This window comes from Sorex fumeus, unplaced genomic scaffold (assembly GCF_029834395.1).
Source record: "Sorex fumeus unplaced genomic scaffold, SorFum_2.1 ptg000098l, whole genome shotgun sequence".
Taxonomy (NCBI): Eukaryota; Metazoa; Chordata; class Mammalia; order Eulipotyphla; family Soricidae; genus Sorex; species Sorex fumeus.
The window spans coordinates 64,469,384-64,489,676 of NW_026606155.1; the positions used below are offsets into that span (position 1 = coordinate 64,469,384).

Consider the following 20,293-nt stretch of genomic DNA (forward strand, 5'->3'; position numbering starts at 1 on the left):
AATCATAAATAGAAATGGATCATTAAAATCTGAATGAAAAACTTGAGTCTGAAGCAATAGCATAGTGGAAAAGGTGCTTGTCTTACATGTGGCTGATCCGGGTTGGATCCCCAGCACCTCATATGGCTCCCAGAGCCCCACCAGGAGTGATCCTTGAACACAGAGCTGGGAATAACATCTGAAAACAGCTGGGTATGGCCCAAATCCTCCACCGTGCAAAAGGGGAATTTAAGTACACTGTTGATCAATTTTTTCCCATATATCAGTCCCTACAATTTTGAAGTCTTAACTCAAATTTGAGAAGAACAGTTCTTTTGAATTAAAGCACAATAGAGATTTATTTATAAATAAGCTGAACCTGGTTAAAAAGTCACTATCAAATAAAATTGTTAGTCTATAGTAAATTCCTTCTTTCCTGTAATAGCAAACCAGTCTCTCTGAAAAAGATGAGATAATAAGGTAATTACAGATAAGATGGCCAACATATTTTGAGTATAATTCATGACAATCCAACTGTCAACCTACTTCTGAATTAATGTTATAAAGATTTATGTAGGTTCCAGCCTAAGGACAACTTACCATAACTTTGTAAAATTGTTTTGTAAATTTAATAATAGGTTCCTTTAGTTTGATTTATGATAACTAGTTTAAAATCATTCACAATATCAGAACTCATTCTAAAGATTAAGTATTTTCACTGGCTATTGTGTTCTTCTCTAAATTAAACATCAATATACATCAACAGTTTTCAGAGTACTTCAATAATTTAAATGAACAAAATACGAGCTAAACCAAAACCTCTTACCTTGGCTACTTGGGTTACTGCACTAGCAGCTAATGCTGCATTTGCAATATCTTCCAGTTTACTTCTTGAAATAGCAGAAATAAAATTTAAATAATATGATTCATAAAGTTGATTTCGAAGATCCTACAAACACAATGAAAGTTGAGTTTTACAGAGTGGTATAAACATGACACCTTCTTTATCACTAAAGGAATACAGATTTTGTATGGTATGGCAATAAACTCATCTAAATAATGTCTTTTTTTGATTTTTTTTCTTTTTGTACTTTGAGGAATCAAACCCAAGGCTTCACACATGCAAGGTAAGTGCTGTACCACTGAGCTGCATACCTAGTCCATCTAAGAATTAATTCTTAGATTATTCTTTTTTTTTCCCTATATAATTCGTATTTATTGAATCACCCTGAGAGAAGTCACAAAGCTTTCCGGTTTAAGTCTCGGTCACACAATGATGAAACACCTGTCCCTTCACCAGTGCACATTTTCCACCACCAAAAACCCCAGTAATACCCTCCATCCCACACCCTCCCCCTACCTGTGTGGCAGATGATTTCCACATTACTCTCTCTCTACTTTGATCACATTCAATATTTCTACACCAGACCCACCATTATTATTTGGGATTTTTACCCCAAAAGGCATCAATAGAGAATTTGTTTTTTATTGCTGGTTATGAATAGCATATGATGTTGCACAGCCTCAGTAGCAGCCACGCGATTTTGAAATTCTGAAATTTTAATAATTAAATCTGGAGGATTTCTGCCAAAAGCTGCTGAGTTTTGGGATTTGTTTCTGAGTCTCTGGGATCATGGCTTAAGCAGCTCGATCAGTAGCCAGAGGGCCCATTCGTGGGCGAGGACTTGAGGTCTCCTTGGGGCAGGGGAAGAAAGGGCCAGCTCCACCCCCATCCCGTGAGGCCCTGCGAGTCTTGTTATTTCGGGCCCCTACTTGGCTGTTCATTCTGGAAGATGGCAGACCCCTAGCCGCCAGACGGAACAGACGGTTCTTAGATTATTCTTGCAGTTAAGTCTATTCAAGCAAATTAAAAATGAAAGCCTTTAGCCAATTCTGGAGAAAACTTGTTTTTCCTGATCAATAAAAATGAATATGAGACTGGCACACTCCATTTCCTGCTTCTGCTGGTCTGAACATCAAATGAAGTTTACACCTGCAGCTGCCTCCTTGTATCCTTGAAGCAACAAACATGACAGTGAAAAATGACTAAAGATAAATTTAAGATAGGGGTCTGAGTCTATGATTATTTTCGAGAGATGCTATACTTAGCCTGACTTTCTTAATCTCAAATTTTTATTGTCACTGTCACTGTCCTCCCGTTGTTCATTGATTTTTCTCAAGCTGGCCCAGTAACATCTCCATTGTGAGACTTTGTTGCTACTGTGTTTGGCATATCGAATACATCATGGGGAGCTTGCCAGGCTTTGCTGTGCTGGCGAGATACTCTTGGTAGCTTGCCGGGCTCTCCAAGAGGGGTGGAGGAATCAAACTCAGGTCAGTCTTGTTGGCTGCGTGCAAGGTGAATGCCCCACCCGCTGTGCTATTGCTCCAGCCCCAAATTTTTATTGATCACTTGATCACTTGACTTCCCATTAATCATCGATTTGCTCGAACGGGCACCAGTAACGTCTCCATTTGTCCCTGTCACGTGCTAGTGTAGCCCAATGGCGTCTGTTCACTCTAGGAACATGAAGAGCCTCAAACCGATCGTTCATGATCTTGATGAAGAAGTCTGACCATCTGGTAGGTGGGCGGCCACACGGTCTTTTGACATCCCGTGGAATCCAGTCTGTAACAGCTCTAGTCCAGTGGTAGTCTTTAAATCTCATTACGTGACCAGCCCATCTGATTTTTGACACCTTGGCAAACGAGACAGCGTCCCTGATTCTTGATTGTCGAGAGAGGTCGGAACTCCAGATTCTTTCTCTCATTTGGGTGAAACGTGATATTCCAAGCATAGCTCTTTCAATTCCTCTTTGGGAGACCCGAATAGCGTTCTCATCCTATTTGCATAGGGCCCAGGTCTCTGAGGCATATGTTAATGCAGGAAGAACAGTGGAATCAAAGAGCTGTGCCTGGAGCCGGAGGTTCTCTGTCCTCTTAGCTATTTCTTCGACGTTCTTGAAGGCGTCCCAAGCCGCTCTCTTCCTCCTGCGCAGCTCGGGTGCCAGGTCATTTGTCATGTTGACTTCTCGACCTAGGTACACATAGTTGTTGCATTCGGAGATGATCGTTCCGTTGACAGCAAATGGGGCGTCAGGAACGAGGCTGTTTCTCATAAACATTGTCTTCGTAAGATTCAGCTGTAGTCCGACCTTTCAACACTCACGGTCAAAGTTGGCCAGCATTTGTGCCACTTGGCTAATGTTTGGTGTTATTAAAACAATGTCATCAGCAAAGCAGAGGTGGTGTAGTTGCCAACCATCTATCTTCACTCCCATTCCTTCCCATTCCAGTCGTCGCATGATGTTCTCGAAGGTGGCACTGAAGAGTTTCAGTGAAATGTATCACCTTGCCGAACCCCTCTCTTGACATCAATGATTACTTCTTTGTAGAATGGTGAGATCCTGGTAGTGAATCCGCAATACAGCTCACGGAGGATCTTGATGTATTGAGCTTGAATGCCCTAACTGGCTAGGGCTTCAATGACTGCTTCCGTCTCAACAGAATCAAAGGCCTTCTTTAAATCAATGAACGTTAGACAGAGTGGCATCTTGAACTCCCGAGAAACCTCAATGAGCTTGGTTACCGTGTGGATATGGTCAATGTTGCTGAATCCTTTGCGAAACCCGGCTTGCTCGCATAGTTGTCCATCTAGTTTTCTGCCAATCCTATTTAGGATGACTCGAGTGAACAACTTGTAGATGACAGACAATAGGCAGGTCGGGTGATAGTTGCCAATGTCGTGGATGTCTCCTTTCTTGTACAGTAGTACAGTCCTGCTGGTTTTCCATGTTGCTGTTGTCCCAAAATTCCAAACGGGATCGGACCACTGTCTCCTTCGTGCAAAATTCTACTTCACAGAGCGGGGAGAAAGGGCTGCAATGTTTAAAAAGAAAACTCCCAGAACGACCACCAACTGGGAGCTCTTCGGCTCTATTGCAGCAACATGGCAAGATGCCATTGTTGACAACATTGACGAGGAATACGATCGACTGGTTCAGCACCTCCATGATTGTGAGAGGAACTCCGAGAGAGAGTGCCACAAAAAAAGCCTGTCTTCAAAAACTCATGAGCTTATTCGCCAACGTGGTTTGGCACATGCCTCAGGCAACCGCAAGCGAACGTTCGAGCTCGCAAAGCAGTGCAGTGATGCGATCAAGGAAGACCTCAAGGAGAGAAGAGCAAAGTGTTGGTAGATGCGGCAGAAGCTGGGAAAAGTATTCGTAATGCCCACCTGTCCTTCGCCAACTACAAGACCAAGATGACTGCCCTCCGACGTCCTGATGGATCTATCACATCTTCTAGAACGGCAATGGAGAAGATTATCCATGACTTCTACTCAAATCTCTTTGATAGCCATGTCCACTTGCTGACATACCAAATTCCACAGGATGGATATGTCGTTCCCAATGTTCTCCCTTCTGAAATCTGACACGCCATTTCATCAGTAAAGAAACGAACAGCACCCGGCCCAGACAAGGTCAGACCTGAACACCTGGAGAACCTGCCGTCAGTACACATCAACACGCTGGTTCGGCTCTTCACACACTACTTGTCTGAATGCAAGGTTCCGTCCCAATGGAAACTTTTATTATATTAGCAAAATTAAATTCTACTTTCTTATAAAGGCCCCCATTAGCTCTATTAGAGTTATCCATGGCCACTCCCAATGAAGCTCTGGGGTTATATCACAGGGGTGGTTGGGGAACCACTTGATGGTGCTCAGAGGGGACAAATAGAGCTGGAGATGGAACTTTGGAACACACACATGTTAGGCATGTGCTCTACTGTAGGATAACACTGTTCTGTCCTTCCTGCATAACCTCAGGAATAGTTGATAGTTTATTGGACTGAGGAAAAGAGAAAAACACCTTAAGAGGTATCTTGCCCTTGAGCAGTCAGGAAGGGCTTTCTTATGTTGATTTGGCTACCTGACTGGGGGGAGTGTCAGCCCAGACTAGAAGGGAGCTGGAGAAGGAGAGAGCAGGGCTGAAAGATGGACTACCGAGAGACTGGCAAGGGGAACATGTGCTTGAGAGAACCTAGGCCCTCCACAACATAAGTTCTTCTATGGGATAAACTTCCTTGTAATAAACTGCCACTAGGAACAACCGGCCTGGCCCTCATCTCTTCCTTCATCTGCCCTTGGCCAACAGCCGTCCAGAGAGCCCGCGAACACACAGCCTTCAGCGTGCATAGTTTTTTACACTCTACCACCTAAGCTAACTTCCCAGCACCTAAAATCCTATTTTGTGGGGTGGAAGAATTGGGGAGGAAAACCTGGCAGTGCTCAGAAGCTACTCCTGTCAGTGCTTGGAGATCACATACAGTGCAGGAAATTAAAACAAGGCTGGCCACATGAAAGGCAAACACCTAATTTCTGTATTTTCTCTGGCCCCTTATAATCCTACTTGTAAAACTCAAATTTTCCTTTTTTTCTTTTTCTTTTTTTTAAGTCAGACTCAGGCCTGAGAAGAGGACTAGATCAAGAAACTATAGTATATCTACACAATGGAATACTATGCAGCTGTTAGGAAAAAGAAAGTTATGAAACTTGCTTATAAATGGATGGACATAGAGAGTATCATGCTAAGGGATTTGAGGCAGAAAAAGAGAAACAGGTATAGAATGACTGCATTCATTTGTGAGATACTAAAAAAACAAAGTATGAAACTAATATCCAAGGCCAGGGAAAATAGGGGCCAGGAGGATTAGGGTTGGAAGCTTGCCACAAGAGTGTGTGAGGGGTAAAATAGTACAGTTAGAATAAAGATGGGACCAGTATGACAATAATAGTTGGAAATGATCACTCTGAACAAGAACTGGGTGTTCAAAGTAGGTAAAGGGACAGACCCAATAAACTTTTTAGTATCTGTATTATAATCCGCAATGCCCAAAGTGGGGGCTGGGAAGAGTGAGAGAAGAAGAAAAGTGCCTGCCCCAGAGGGGATGGGATGGGAGAGGGGTGGGAAATACTGGTGGTGGAAAATGTACACTGGTGAAGGGATGGGTGTTGAAACACTGTATTACTGAAACCCGATCAAGAACGAACTTGTAACTATGTATCGCATGGTGATTCAATTTTTTAAAAGTCAGACTCAGTATAGTTTTAATCTATGTAATGTTCCTGCAGCTAAAAAACAAATCCTTCAGGCTATTAAGAATTCAAAAATGGTCTCAAAAATAAAAATGAGAAACTCAGTATTCTGACTTTTTACACCAAACAACTTTCTTCTAGAAAAATGTTTCTATGTTCATTCAGAAAAATAAAGACTCATGTTACCTGGCACAGTCTATCAATATTTTCTTCAGTTGGCATTACAAAGTACACTGCAGGAACATCTGGAATAGGATCTCTATCGGAGTGCAAAAGCCTATAGACAAAAAAGAAAAAACTCACTTTTTGTTAGTCGATGTGTTTTTTCATGGTAAGGTCACAAGTGCAAGCCCCTTAATCATGCTTGAACTGCAATTAATCAGTTAGGTAACCCAGCTTCCTTAGAACAGTGTTAACATAACTGATTAGTAAAATACTAATTACAGTCTACATTTATTCTATTCCAATACCATAATTTCTAATACCTCTTATGGTCAGTTATCTCTTTTGCCAGTATTTTCCTTAGATAGGAACAAAAGAACATTCGAAATAAATTTTATTTTTCATAGAAACGGAATGAGTGTATGGGAGGAAATTATAGCTAAGACAAACTGCTTTAGAGAAAGCACTGAAAAATTTAATTATAAAACCAAATATAGATAGATAGATAGATAATCGAAACCGGCTCGGGTGGGCCAGCTGCGTGCAAGGCAAACGCCCTACCGCTGTGCTATCGCTCCAGCTTAGATAACAGGTATATAAAATGCTTCCTTAAAACTTTGTTTCTAAGTCACTGGAGTGACTGGCCCTGAGCTCAGGAATCACTCCTGGTGAGACTCGGGAGCATATGAGATGCTAGGGATCAAATTTGAGTTGGCCATATGCAAGACAAGTTCTCTACCCACTGTACTATAGCTCCTGCCCCATAACTTTTACTTTAAAAAAATATATCAAGGAGCTGAAGAGTTAGTACAGCAGGTTACGGTACTTGCTTTGCACATGACTGACCTGGATTTAACTCCTAGCATTCCATATGGTTCTCTGAGCACTACTAGGTGTGATTCCTGAGTTTAGAGTGAAGAGTAAGCCCTAAGTACTGCCAGGAGTGGCCCTCAAACAAAACAAACATATATTAAGAGAATGCACAAGATTATTGAAGAATTTCATACATAGTTTCACTTGGTACATTTCTTTTATACAGAATTCAGGGTGTATTTTTATCCAAACATCTCAAAAACAAAAATCACAAAATCTTTTCACTATATTCATTTTGGGCTAGAGCGACAGCAGCGGGTAGGGCATCTGCCTTGCACATGGCCGACCCAGTTTCGATTCTTCCACCCCTCTCGGAGAGCCCGCAAGCTACCGAGAGTATCTCGCCCACATGGCAAAGCCTGGCAAGACCCCCTGATGTATTCGATATGCCAAAAACAGTAACAAGTCTCACAATGAAGATGTTACTGGTACCTGCTCGAGTGAATCGATGAACAATGGGAGTGTTCATCAACTGGAGTGGACAGTGCCACATTCATTTTAAGATTTTACTATGCTTTTATCAAGAAATATGAGGCCAAAGAAAGTATAGTGGATAGGGCATCTGCCTTACACGTGTCAAACCTGGGGTTGATTCCCTGCACCATATATGGTCTTCAAGCCTCTCCGGAGTGATCCATGAGCACAGAAACAGGAGTAAGCCCTGAGCACCATCAGGTGTGCTCAAAAACCAAAACCAATAAACAAAAAAAAGAAACAAGACTACTATTCTATTTCAACAATACTTCTAGTCATCCTTTTAGATCCTAGTTATATATGTTTTAATGATCTCTATAAAAAGAGTGAAAGAGATTCATACTGCCAGTAATTCTGCATGTAATAACTTCTTTCCATCTATTTGGTTGTGCTACTAATATCAAGAAAATTACAATGTGATGGCTGTCACTGACTGCTGTGTTCTTCTGCTGGCTCCTCAACCACCAATAGCTACCTTACAGGTTCTTCCTTCAAAACAGTCTGAAATACCATACAGAAAATAGCTAATACTGAGGTAACATTCTTCAGCAAATAGATATGAGTCATCCAAGATAGGGTATGCAGGAATTCACCATGTAACTTAAAAATCTTAAAACTTAAACGTTTTCTTAGAGGCCAGCCGGGTATCCTAGAGGAAAGGGCTATTCAGATAGAGAAGGGAGCACCAAATAAAGGATGTTTGGAGGATCCTCCCAAGAGGGGAGATGCATGTCGAAAGTAGACTATGGACTGAACATGTTTGCCACTCAATGCCTCTTTTGCAGACCACAACACCCAAAAGGAGAGAGAGAACACAGGGGATTGCCCTGCCACAGAGACGGGGGGATGGGGGGATGGGGGTGGGAGGGATATTATCCATGGTGGTGGAAAATGGGCACTGGTGGAGGGATGGGTATCTGATCATTGTATAATTGAAACCAAAGCACAAAAAATTGTAAATCTACAACTTTAAAAAAAAAAAAAAAAAAAAAAAAAAAAAACTTAAACGTTTTAGTAGCAGTAGGTGGGCAGAGAACATGCATAACTCTCACTAACATCCTGTCAACCACTAAGTACTGAATGAGACCTTATTTTAATTAGGTACAACCTAATTAACATAAATGATCTAAGACATTTATGTTTAGAAAACAGCAGAGAATTGATGGTAAAGCAATATGGATGTGACTCTACTATTAAATAACAGTTCAACTGGAGAACAGTCACCTTAACACTATAAACTTTAGTCTCTCCCCAGGCAAAATAAGTAATAATAAAGTAATATGAATGAACCTGCTACCAACAATAAATTTTGTATTTTAATTCTGACATAAAAATAATCAAAGAACCTTTCTTCATCAAAACCAAGATGCTATCATTAAAATACTATTACAGTTATATGATAATCATTTTAAAAACACTGTCATGTACCACTAAGAAAAAAATACCAATTATGTTTTATTATGACAAGCCACTAATTAGAAAATAGATCCTAATTTCGAAATATAAAAAGAAATATATTTTAGAATTAATGCAGTAGCCTGTCACTGTCCTCCCATTGTTCGATTTGCTCGAGCGGGCCCAGGAACGTCTTCATCGTGACAATTGTTACTGTGTTTGACATATCAAATACATCACATGTAGCTTGCCAGGCTTTGCCAGGCTTTGCCGTGTGGGCCAGATTCTCTCGGCAGCTTGCCTGGCTTTCCGAGAGGGGCGGAGGAATGGAACTTGGGCGGGCCATGTTGGCCTCTTGCAAGGAAAACGCCCTACTGCTGTGCTATTGCTCCAGCCCAATGCAGTAGCCTACGAATTTAAAATACTTACTATGAAATTAAAAAATGTAAGAATATAACCAATGTCAGAGAGAGAGCTCAATGAGCTGAACATATACTTTACATTCAAGAGGCCTTGTCCTTGGTAGCCCACTAGGGAGTGACATCCAGCAGAGATATGAGTGTAGCCTGATAACGAAAGGAATATAACCAGCTCTTGCTCTGTGAATGACTGAAAGTCTAAAAATTACAGTCCCCATAGAGGATATTTTAGCTCAATATTGATTGATCATAGAATAAAAAGAACAAAATGCACATAGATCAAGTAACAATTCATTTTAACAAACACATCAGAGACAATATAATCAAACTCTTTAGCTAAATGTAGTCCCCTATGGTGATAGTCATTACTTCATAATTAAGTTTTTCATAAAATAATTTAGAAATTTATTTTGAAAAACTAAAGATAAAAATTCCGAGTTAGCAGAGACCAAAAGATAACCAGTCTGTTCTTTTGCATAACAAGTCACCCTTGTAGAAAAAGATACAAATGAGAAACAAGTCCCTCCAAGAGGACAGAGGTTACAAGGTTCCAGCCCAGACCTCAGACTACACTGACTGAATACAAAGGGAGACAGGACCAGGTGGAATGTACCTTAACAGAGTAAAGGCCATATGCAATAAACTCACAGCTAACACTGCAACTATAAAAACTGAAAGCTTTTCCTCTAAGATAAGGCAAAAGGCAAGGATGTTCACTCTCCCCACTATTATTCAACATAGCACTGGAGTGCTAGTCTCAGCAATTAGATAATAAATAAAAAAATAAAAAGGATCCAAACTATCACTATTTATGAAAGACAGATTAATATACATATGATACTCTAAAGAATCCACTTTAAAACTTTTAGAAAAAAACAAAACAATATAGTCAAGTGGCAAGCTAAACAAAATTGATGCACAAAAATCTGTTGCTTTTTTTTGTTGCATTTCTATAATGCAATAAAACAACGAGCTATTAGAGAAGAAATTAAGAACATAATAAAAGAAGTAAAAACTATGTCACTATTAAAAGAAAAAGGGAAAATGTTATGAATTGGAAAAATTAACACTGTCAAAATGACCATACTATCCAAATACAATTTCAATATCCTCCCCATCGAAATTCCAATTGTACTCTCTAAGGACAAATAACACACATTACTAAAATTTTTATGGAGCTACAAACTCCCTTCAAATAGCTAAAGAAATTCTAAAAGGAAAAAAGAATGGTGGCATCAGGCCCCAGACTTTAAACTATGATATAAGGCTGTAAAGTGACAATGGACTAAAATCATACACTCAGACTTATTGAATAAAATTACATCAAACTAAAACGTTTCTCCATTGTAAAAAACTAACACTAGAACATAAAGCCTTTCTACTGAATAGGAGGAAACACTCAATCCATGCATCTGCAAAAGGGCTAGTAGTCAAGATATTTGAACATAAAATTTGACAAAAACCAACCCTAAAAAAAAAATAGGGAGAAGAGCTAAAACTTACTTAACCAAAGAAACCATATAGATGGTCAATAAGTATACAAAGAAATTCTTTTTCTTTTTCTTTTTTTTTTTGCTTTTTTGGGTCACACCCAGCGATGCTCAGGGGTTACTCCTGGCTCATGCACTCAGGAATTGCTCCTGGCGGTGCTCGGGGAACCATATGGGATGCTGGGAATCGAACCTGTCGGCCATGTTGGCTGCGTGCAAGGCAAATGCCTTACCCACGGTGCTATCGCTCCAGACCCACAAAGAAATTCTTACATCATTACTCATTACGAGAGAAATGCAAATCAAAATGACTATAAGATTATCACTTCACTACAGTAACAATGGCCTATATCAAAAGGCGAGAAAACAAGTGCTGGTGGGTATATAAAATCACTGTCACTGTCCTCTCGTTGTTCATCGATTTGCTCGAGCGGGCCCAGTAACGTCTCCACTGTGAGACTTGCTACTGTGTTTGGCATATCGAATACGTCACGGGGAGCTTGCCAGGCTTTGCCGTGCGGGTGAGATACTCTCGGTAGTTTGCGGGGCTCTCCGAGAGGGGTGGAAGAATCGAACCCGGCTCAGCTGGGCCAGCTGCGCTCAAGGCAAATGCCCTACCGCCGAGCTATCGCTCCAGTCTCAATAATTAAAAATTCTGTATTTGGAAACAAGTGTCATTATTAGAAATAATAAAACTTACAGATGCAGAGTAATTCCCATATCTCTCAGTTCCTTCACAGACAGCAAAGGAGAGATGATATCTTGGCCAAATCTGTCATAAATAAGTACCTATTAATCAAAGAAAAAAGAAATGTAAGCATAATTATCAATAAACAGTTTATAAAAGTCCATATGGATAATTTTGAAGTATATCTTATTTAAGTCCAAAATCCTTATCGTACCATAATTTAATATTTTCCATTATTAATTACCAAAATATCCACTCATGTAGTAATCCAGTCTTGAAAGTCTTATTATTTAAGCTAAATTAGTAGTCATATAAATACCTTCTTTACAAAATAGACTATTCTAAAAATATTTTTTTGGAGGGCTGGAGCGATAGCACAGTGGGTATGGAGTTTGCCTTGCACGCGGCCAACATGGCCTACCCAAGTTCGATTCCTCCACCCCTCTCAGAGAGCCCGGAAAGCTACCGAGAGTATCTTGCCCGCACGCCAGAGCCTGGCAAGCTACCCGTGACGTATTGGATATGCGAAACACAGTAACAACAAAGTCTCCAATGGAGACGTTATTGGGCCCGCTCGAGCAAATTGATGAACAACGGGAGGACAGTGACAGTGACAGATTTTTTTTGGAACCACAGCTGGCAGTTCTCAGGGCTTATTCCTGGCAATGCTCAAAGGATCATATGTGGGGCTGAGGTTAAATCTGAGCATACGCACAGGTTCGATTCCCAGCATCCCATATGGTTGCCCCGAGCACTGAGGCAAACGCCCTAAATTACTGTATATTTATGTCTCCAGTCCAGAAAATATATTTTCCAGGTAAATAGAGGGCCAAGGAGTTAGTACACTGGGCAAAGCACTTATCTTGCAGGTAGCTGCCCAGATTTGATTCCTGTACCACATATAATACCCTGAATACTACCAGGAGTGCTTCCTGAGCACAAAGCCAGCTGTGTGCTCTGAGCATAACCAGGTATAGCCACTCCCCCCAAACAAACAAAAAACCAAGAATAAAAAGATAATATAAAATTTTCATCTTAAGCTATGATTAAAAACAGAATACATAAAAAATTCACATACAATTCTCTACTCAGTTTACATATCCTTCCAAAAAAGTAAAAATTACCCACTCTCAAATGGGCATTTGTGGAGGGATGGGTATTTGATCATTGTATAATTGAAACCCAAGCACAAAAATTTGTAAGTCTACAACTGTATGTCATGGTGTCTCACTAAAATAAAAAAATAAAATAAAATAAAATTACCCACTCTCAAAACAAATTTTAATACACGTTCTAGGACTATTAAAATAGTGATTTAAGTTGTTTAGTACTGTAGCCAATGAAAATATCAAGTCCTTAAAGAGCACATGCTAACCATATTCAGTCAGGTGCATTTCCTCACATACTGGAAGTATTAAAACTAAGGCTAGAGAGAGAGTACAGTAGGCAGGGAAATTGCCTAATCTGGGTTTAATCCTGGCACCTCATAAGGTCCCCTGAGCTCTTCCACAAGTGATCACTAAATTCAGAGCCAGGAATAAGCCATAAACAACACTAATTGTAGCCCTAAGACAAATAAACAAACAATTCCCTCCCCAAAAAGTTAAAACGGACACCTGGGACTACAGAAATAGTACAGGGCTCAAGCGCTTGTGCAGACAACCCATTCCTGCACCACACATTATGGTCCCTAAATACTGCCGGGATTAGCCTCTGAGCACCGCCAGGTGTGGCCCCAAAACTATCAAAGATATCCTTAAGTGAGAGTAAACATCTATCTGCTCTAGTTAGAAGAAATTGAATGCTGAATCCCTCAAAAATCTCAAAATATCTCTACTGCTAATCTTGTGACATAGAAATGATGGGAAGGGAAAAAACATCTAACACAAATGTGTCACCAAGAAATTTTTTAATTATTTTATTCAAAAGCTCAATGTAAAGCCTTTAGAAAAAATAAATAAGTTTATACAAGGGGCAATGAGAAAGATGCCCACAAATAAATGGGATGTTAAGGGAACACAAGACACCATCCGGAAGTTTAATGCATGAATTCAAGCCACTTTACGATTAATCTAAAGACTCATAAGCATTTTCAAAACATTTCTAATCAAGTTGACCTGTCCTTAACTCTTACCAAGGAAGAAGTATAAAGTAATCCTAAACTTTAACCTTTAACCTAATCAACTATTTTCTCTAATCTTTCTGAAAAAAAAAATGAAGTTTAAGATGAGAAGCTCAACAAATGGGAATTAAAGACTGTCAAACATTTCTCAAAGGAGATCTGTTATAGATTGTCTAATGAAGATTACAGATTGCTTATGCACTGATCAACTTTACTGAGTTTTTAGAACATTTCAAAATAGTAAATAAGCATTTTGGTGATGGATTGTTTAAAATGGTCTGATTATGAGACCAGGGAGATGAGTCAGAGGGATGGAGCACATGCCTGGCATACAGAATTCAGCTGTTTTCAAACCCAGCATTGCATGGTCCCTAAAGCACCACTAGGAGAAACTTAGAGCACAAAGCCTAAAGTTGACCTTAAGCACTACTGGGTGTCGTCTAAAAAACAAGAGGAAAAAAGAAGCGATGGAGAACTGGTTCTCGAGATTTTAACTTTGAGTAAACCTGCCTGATGAAACCTCTGGACTTTCAAAAATTAAGAAATAAGGGACCAGAGAGAAAGTACAGCAGGTGGGGTGCTTGTCTTGCATTCAGGCAACTCAGGTTTGATCCTTGGCAACCCCATATGGTCTACCAAGCACCACGAGGAATGATCACTAAGGTCAGAGCTAGGAGTAAGCCTTGAGCACCATCACGTGTGGCCTAAAAACAAAACAACAACAAAAACTAAAGATCTATCAGTGATACTCCACCCAAGGGGTCAGCTGGATTCCATAAATGAATAATTGCCAGTCTCACTTCATAAATGTTTATAAAAAGATTTAACTTTAAGGAGTCAGATAGATAGGATAGGGATTACGGCACTTGCCTCGAACACAGCTGACCATGGTTCAATCTCTGGCACTTAATATGGTCCCCCCAACACTAACAAGCGTGATCTCTGAGCAGACGCAGGAGTTCTCTCTAAATACAGGAAAAGCCCTGAGCACCATCAGGTGTGGCCCCCCCCAAAACAAAAGATTCACACTTAGATATGAAATAAAATATTCATGTAAAACCAAAATATACTACTGTTCAATATTAGTAAGAAATTCCTTTCAAACACCATCAATAAGGATAGAGAAAAAGAAAATTATTTCTATTAAATTAAATCTGCTTACCTTCCATACTGGTTCTCCAGTGCTGTTTTTAACATGAGGCACATTGAAATTCAGCATACGCTTCAAAGCCACTGAAAATCAAGAGTCACTAAATATTATTTTTCAATTTCATCTACATACACACATTTATTACATAATAACAAAAAACAAGATACACAAATCAATCTAGTAAACTGGTTAATCAAATGATCAGATCTGTAGAAAAGCTGTCAGACTTTGTATGGCCATTCTATCAATAGATTATGAGCACGTTTGGAAATTTTTTACAAATACAACAGATGGGACCAAGAGGATACAGTGGGTAGGGTGCCTTGCACACAGCCAACCTGGTTTCAATCCCTGGCATCCCATATGGTCCCCTGAGTCCTACTAGGAGTGATTCCTGAGTGCAGAGCCAGGAACAATCCCCTGAGCAACGCTGGGTTGACCCAAAAAGCAAAAAACACCCCCCCCCCCAACACTCAAAACTGTGAAATGTTCAGGAAGAACTTTCATATACCTGATGATCCCATATTTTATTTCATATAAATTCAAAAAAGGTTTCATCAGTCATTAATAGGCCTCAAGAGATAGCTGGTGTCATTGCCTACTGTCTGGATATAAGCAAAGATTAGCATCAATCTTTCCAAAAATAATCTATTACCTGTTTGTTTCATACTCCAAACCTTCATATGATAGGGGGAGTTCTTAGCTATCTTAGAGCAATTTTATGGACATTAGCCTGATCATATTCACTGAAAAGGTTATTAATATTAAGGATTCATGGAAAAACAGACTTTCCTACAGATATATTGGATAACACATAACTTCTGCTAAGAAAACAATTTTGAAAATCACAGTTATACTCAATAGTGGGGGGCTGTTTTGGGACCACATCTAGCACAGCCTAGCAACTATCCAAGCTTGGAGTAGTAGGGTCAATCTCAGTGTGCTTGTGGGGACCATGGAGTGCTGGGAATTGAAACCAGGACTTCACACACGCAAGACTAGTGTTCTACCATGGGACCACATTCCAAACCCAATCTTGTGGCTTTTGTTGCACAACTGGTTATATCTTATTGCACAGTATTTTTTGAACCTACTAAGTATATTTAATATTTTGCACAGTATTTTTTAAGAAAATAAAAATCTCAGTATATGTGAAGTTCAGAAAACCAATTATTCAAGGGACTATACTAAAATTCAAGGTGAATTTTAAACAACTGGGAACCCTAAAATCTATTTAGTTTGTAATTAAGAACATTCGGCTCTTAGCAGGTAATATAAACAGTATACTCCAAGTCAAACTCCTGTACTATAATAATGTCATCTGAATATCAATTTACATATTATCAGATATCTAATGTCAGATACAGTCCCATTAAATAAAGCACATAATTTACACTTCTTCAGCATTACATTATATAAAAAGATATATAAATAGGTATAAGCATTACTTTGATATATAAACTAAGTCAGCTGACAAAGAGAAAAGCTTTATAATTAAATCTCCCACTCAAATATAGCAGAATTTTTCATCTCCAGCCAATGTAGACACCACCACTTTGGCCCCCAGGCTTTAATCAATTGAAAAAGATCAGCATCAACTGATATTTTAACATTTGCTTGCTCAGCTCCATCTAGCACCTAGATTCTGAGGAAATTTCACTATCTCTGAGCTCTTACCACCTCCAAGCCATTTTTCAATAAGCCATTAACAAGGATTATGAAAGTACAGGTTCTGTGTTCAATGAATATAATTTTATCTTTGCCAGAATATTTTTTTAAGGCTTAAATTATTGTCTGGTTTCATTTTTTTTTTCTGGTCCATAGTCAGTGAATGGTCAGGAGTTATTCCCAGTGGCACTGGGAGGGACCATGTGGTAACAGGGCCCCCTGTAGATAAAACTCACTGAGCTGTCTTTCTAATCTCCCTAAAAATCATGGCTCTTTTTTTTTTCGGGAGGGGGGGGTGCTACACCTGGCAATGTTCAGGACTTACTCCTGGCGATACTTGAGAGATGACATGGGATGCTGAGGATCGAACCCAGGTTGGCTGTGTGCAAGTCAAGCACCCTACCAGCTGTACTACTGCTCCAGCCCCTAAATCATAGCTTTAAACAAATATGAGAACTAGCTTTCTTTATGACCCCTCCATATACTTTCCATAGTAGTTGATATGAGTTAGTTTCATCCTTACCTGGAATGTTCTCTTTACTCATTTACTAAATAAATACTGTCAAGTCTATTCATTCCAGAAAGATTTTGTTAGCTTGTATACCATCTGCCAGATTATGCTCTTGGCAGTGTCAGAATAAAAAGTACCTGTTGTCAAGTAGTGTTCATTCTCTTTGGAGGAGAAAGAGTACAAAATAAAACAAATGGTATAAAATATGAAACAAGGACAAGAAAGAGTTAAGGTGTACTTTTAAATGAATTTATCAGGAAAGGCCTGAGAGGATTTGCGTAAGGAACTAAAGGAAGGAGGGAGAGATCCATGAAGATATGTGTGAAAGAGTATTTCACAATAAGGAAATGAGCATTCTGGTGTGTTCAAGGCAGGGGAGAAAAAAAAGAGAATGAGATCAGAAAGCTAGGTAGGGAGCAGCTCAGAGAGCCTTGCAGATCCCTTGTATTAGGATACTTTGTTTTTTTCCCAGGAATGAAATGGAAAGCTACTGGAAATTTTTGAACAAATATATACTATCACTTTGGATAACACATGAGGAAAACTGAAGGGCAGCAGGGATATAAAGGTAAGCATATCAAGTAGATGGTTATTAAGAAATACATAGTTGACAAATCTGGGCATAGCAACAACAATGGTCAGATCCCGGATATATTTTCAGAGAAAAAGAGTTGAGAATTAATTACTGACAGATATAATGTAGGGAATACTAGGAAGAAGAAAAGTGAAAAGTTCGACTTCGGTAACTTTTAAGGATTAAGCTGCCATTAATTGACATGGGGTGGACTGAGTTCAGAGGACTGATGTAGGTTAGAGAGAGAAACTTGCAGATCAATTGGTTTTAGATGGCTAGTATCTAAAACCAAGCAGTAGGATGAGAGTATAACAAGAAAAAAAGCAGTTGACTCTCCCATGTTGAAAAGTGGGGGAGCGGAACAAGAACCTGCAATGGGAAGACAAACAGGACAGACAATGGGAATGTAGATTCTGCTTAATTAAAAGAATGGAAGCAAGTGATCCAGAGAACTTTTACAAAGATGACATAGATCATGATCTTTAAGAATTGAATAAACATTACTTCAAAGTAGGCAAAGCGAAATAGAAAGGAATGTTGAGTTAACCTTTCTGTATGTTAGTTTCCTTATCTGCAAAATGGATAGTCAAACATTTTGAAAAATTAGTTGAAAGAGCGCCTGTGGCAAGACAGATAGTACAGGGCTCCTGGCTGTACTCAGGGGACCATATGCAGTGCTGGGGATGGCACAGGGGCTGCTAAGAGCAAGGCATGAGCCTTAACCCCTATACACTCTCTCTATCCCTTGAAGGACTGAAATATTCACTGATTTGATAAATGATTAATAAGGTAAAAGCTTTCTAGTCATAATGTGAAATCTTGCTATAATGAAGCAAGACAGAACATTATAGCAGAAACTATGCTATATTTTAATACCTTTCCACTGACTGCACGTAAAATTACTACTAAGCAAATTTCATTTTTCAGTAAGCCCATTTGTGTTCCTAGTACCATCAATTCACTGTGCTTCATTTAAACTGTCAGATACATGCTGTAAAGGCAGTTGTGCCTACTTGCTCACGCGTGTAAGGTGAATGACAGGTATTTCAAATCGTATTTGGACTTTCATATATTTAAGTTAATTGCGCCTATCTTCATCAGACAGCTGTCATGAAATGATCTACTGGAAAAGCAGAACATAAGTCAGTATGCACTGTTACAAGTTTGACGTCATTTTTTCTTCGAATTCCAAAGGAAGGTACCAAGCACGGCCAAAAATCACTTCTGCAGGTTGTCTTAACGGTAGCCACGTACTTTCTCCCATTCAGACCAACATGCAAAGAAGCACAATTCTGAGGAGAATCTTCCGAAACAAGCAGCTCAGCGGCTGATACACTAACGGGTGTAAGTCGAGTTGTGTCAGCAGAAGGCGACAAGCTTTGCGTGAGGCATGAATGACGGAAAAGATCCAGGGTGTTAAAAAAAAAAAAAGTATAAGCGCTCCAGGGGGCGGCGATACGTACATCTCCATGAGAACTGGACGCAAAGTTCGCTCACTCGGTCAAAGAGGAAACTAACACGTAGTTTACAAGCACGAGCTTGTCATTTAAAACGGCAAAGCAATTGGGGGATCCGGCTAGTCTTCCACTGCACCCCAGCCGGGGGACGGGGAAGCTTTAGCAGTCGGCATTTCTCTTCTCCTCTGACATCCTCGCGCAGCCTCCCCCACCCCCGACCCCCCTGACCCCGAGACGGCTGCGAAGGCTTTGCAGTGAGTGGCAAGACGTAAGCTGCTGTGACAAGAAAGCGTAGAGCTGGGAGTGCGGGGAAGCGGCCACACGCAGCTCTCACGGGAGAGACGCGAACCGCGCACAGAAACGACTGGGGGCGATTGGAGGGAGGGAAGGAGGATGCCAGCGGGCACATCTTATGGAGATGGCCTTCGGAGACCCGGCAGGAAAGCGCTCAGTGCAGGACCCGAGCCACAGGCCCACCCTCCCCAGCCCCTTTTGCACCAACAGAGACGCCGAGTTGTCTAGCGATGGGCAGCTTACAAGGCTCAGAGGGGAGGGGCTCGCGATGCTCCCGGGCCACGATTCAACTCCTGGGGGGCCCGCCTCCGGGCTGCACGCATCGCGACCCCAGGAGGCCCGACGAGCAGAGGAACGAGCGTCTTCTCAAAGCTGCTGCGAGACAGCGAGGAGAAAGGAATGCGTACCTGTTTGTCGCTCTCGAATACTGGCCGCTGCCGCCATCTTGGCTCCCACCAGCCACTGCCCGAGCGCGGTCCAGAACCCGTGGATGACGTGGCTGCCCCGAACGCCCCGGAAGCAAACCCCTGAGAGGCGGGGCCGACGGCGGGCCCCACCCCCTTCAGACGGCGCCTCGGGAGCCGTCAGCTCTTGCAGCTCATCTTCAAGACCAACCGCGGTTGATGTCCAAAGGGCTTGTTAAGTGTTTTCATTGCAGGCCCAGAGGGATTTTTATACTAGCCAGTCAAAAGCACAGCTTTCAAATAGAAGTTGCTTTGAACTCGTTGGGAAGAGACGTGGTGCATGTACTGAAATCCCAATGGAACTGTTGGACCATTTATAAATTGAGCCCATGGGAATATTTCATGGATTTAAGGATAGCACTGTAGCACTGTCCTCCCATTCTTCATCGATTTGCTTGAGTGGGCACCAGTAACATCTCACAACAAATTGTGAGACTTTTTACTGTTTTTGGCATATGGAATATGCCACGAGG

At 40.6% G+C, this 20,293-nt stretch overlaps 1 protein-coding gene across 1 annotated transcript in view; it reads right to left on the minus strand.

Annotated features, from left to right (window-relative positions):
- Positions 1–19,857, minus strand: part of SCFD1 (sec1 family domain containing 1) — a 129,091-nt gene extending 109,234 nt beyond the window's left edge. Inside the window, exons 1-5 of the mRNA XM_056133613.1 lie at positions 19,764–19,857; positions 14,865–14,935; positions 11,593–11,681; positions 6,266–6,356; positions 806–928 (exon numbers count right to left, since the gene is read on the minus strand). Coding sequence (XP_055989588.1) covers positions 806–928; positions 6,266–6,356; positions 11,593–11,681; positions 14,865–14,935; positions 19,764–19,800 — 411 coding nt within the window. The 5' untranslated portion in view covers positions 19,801–19,857. The remainder of the gene's footprint in view (positions 1–805; positions 929–6,265; positions 6,357–11,592; positions 11,682–14,864; positions 14,936–19,763) is intronic.
- Positions 19,858–20,293: the final 436 nt, after the last annotated feature.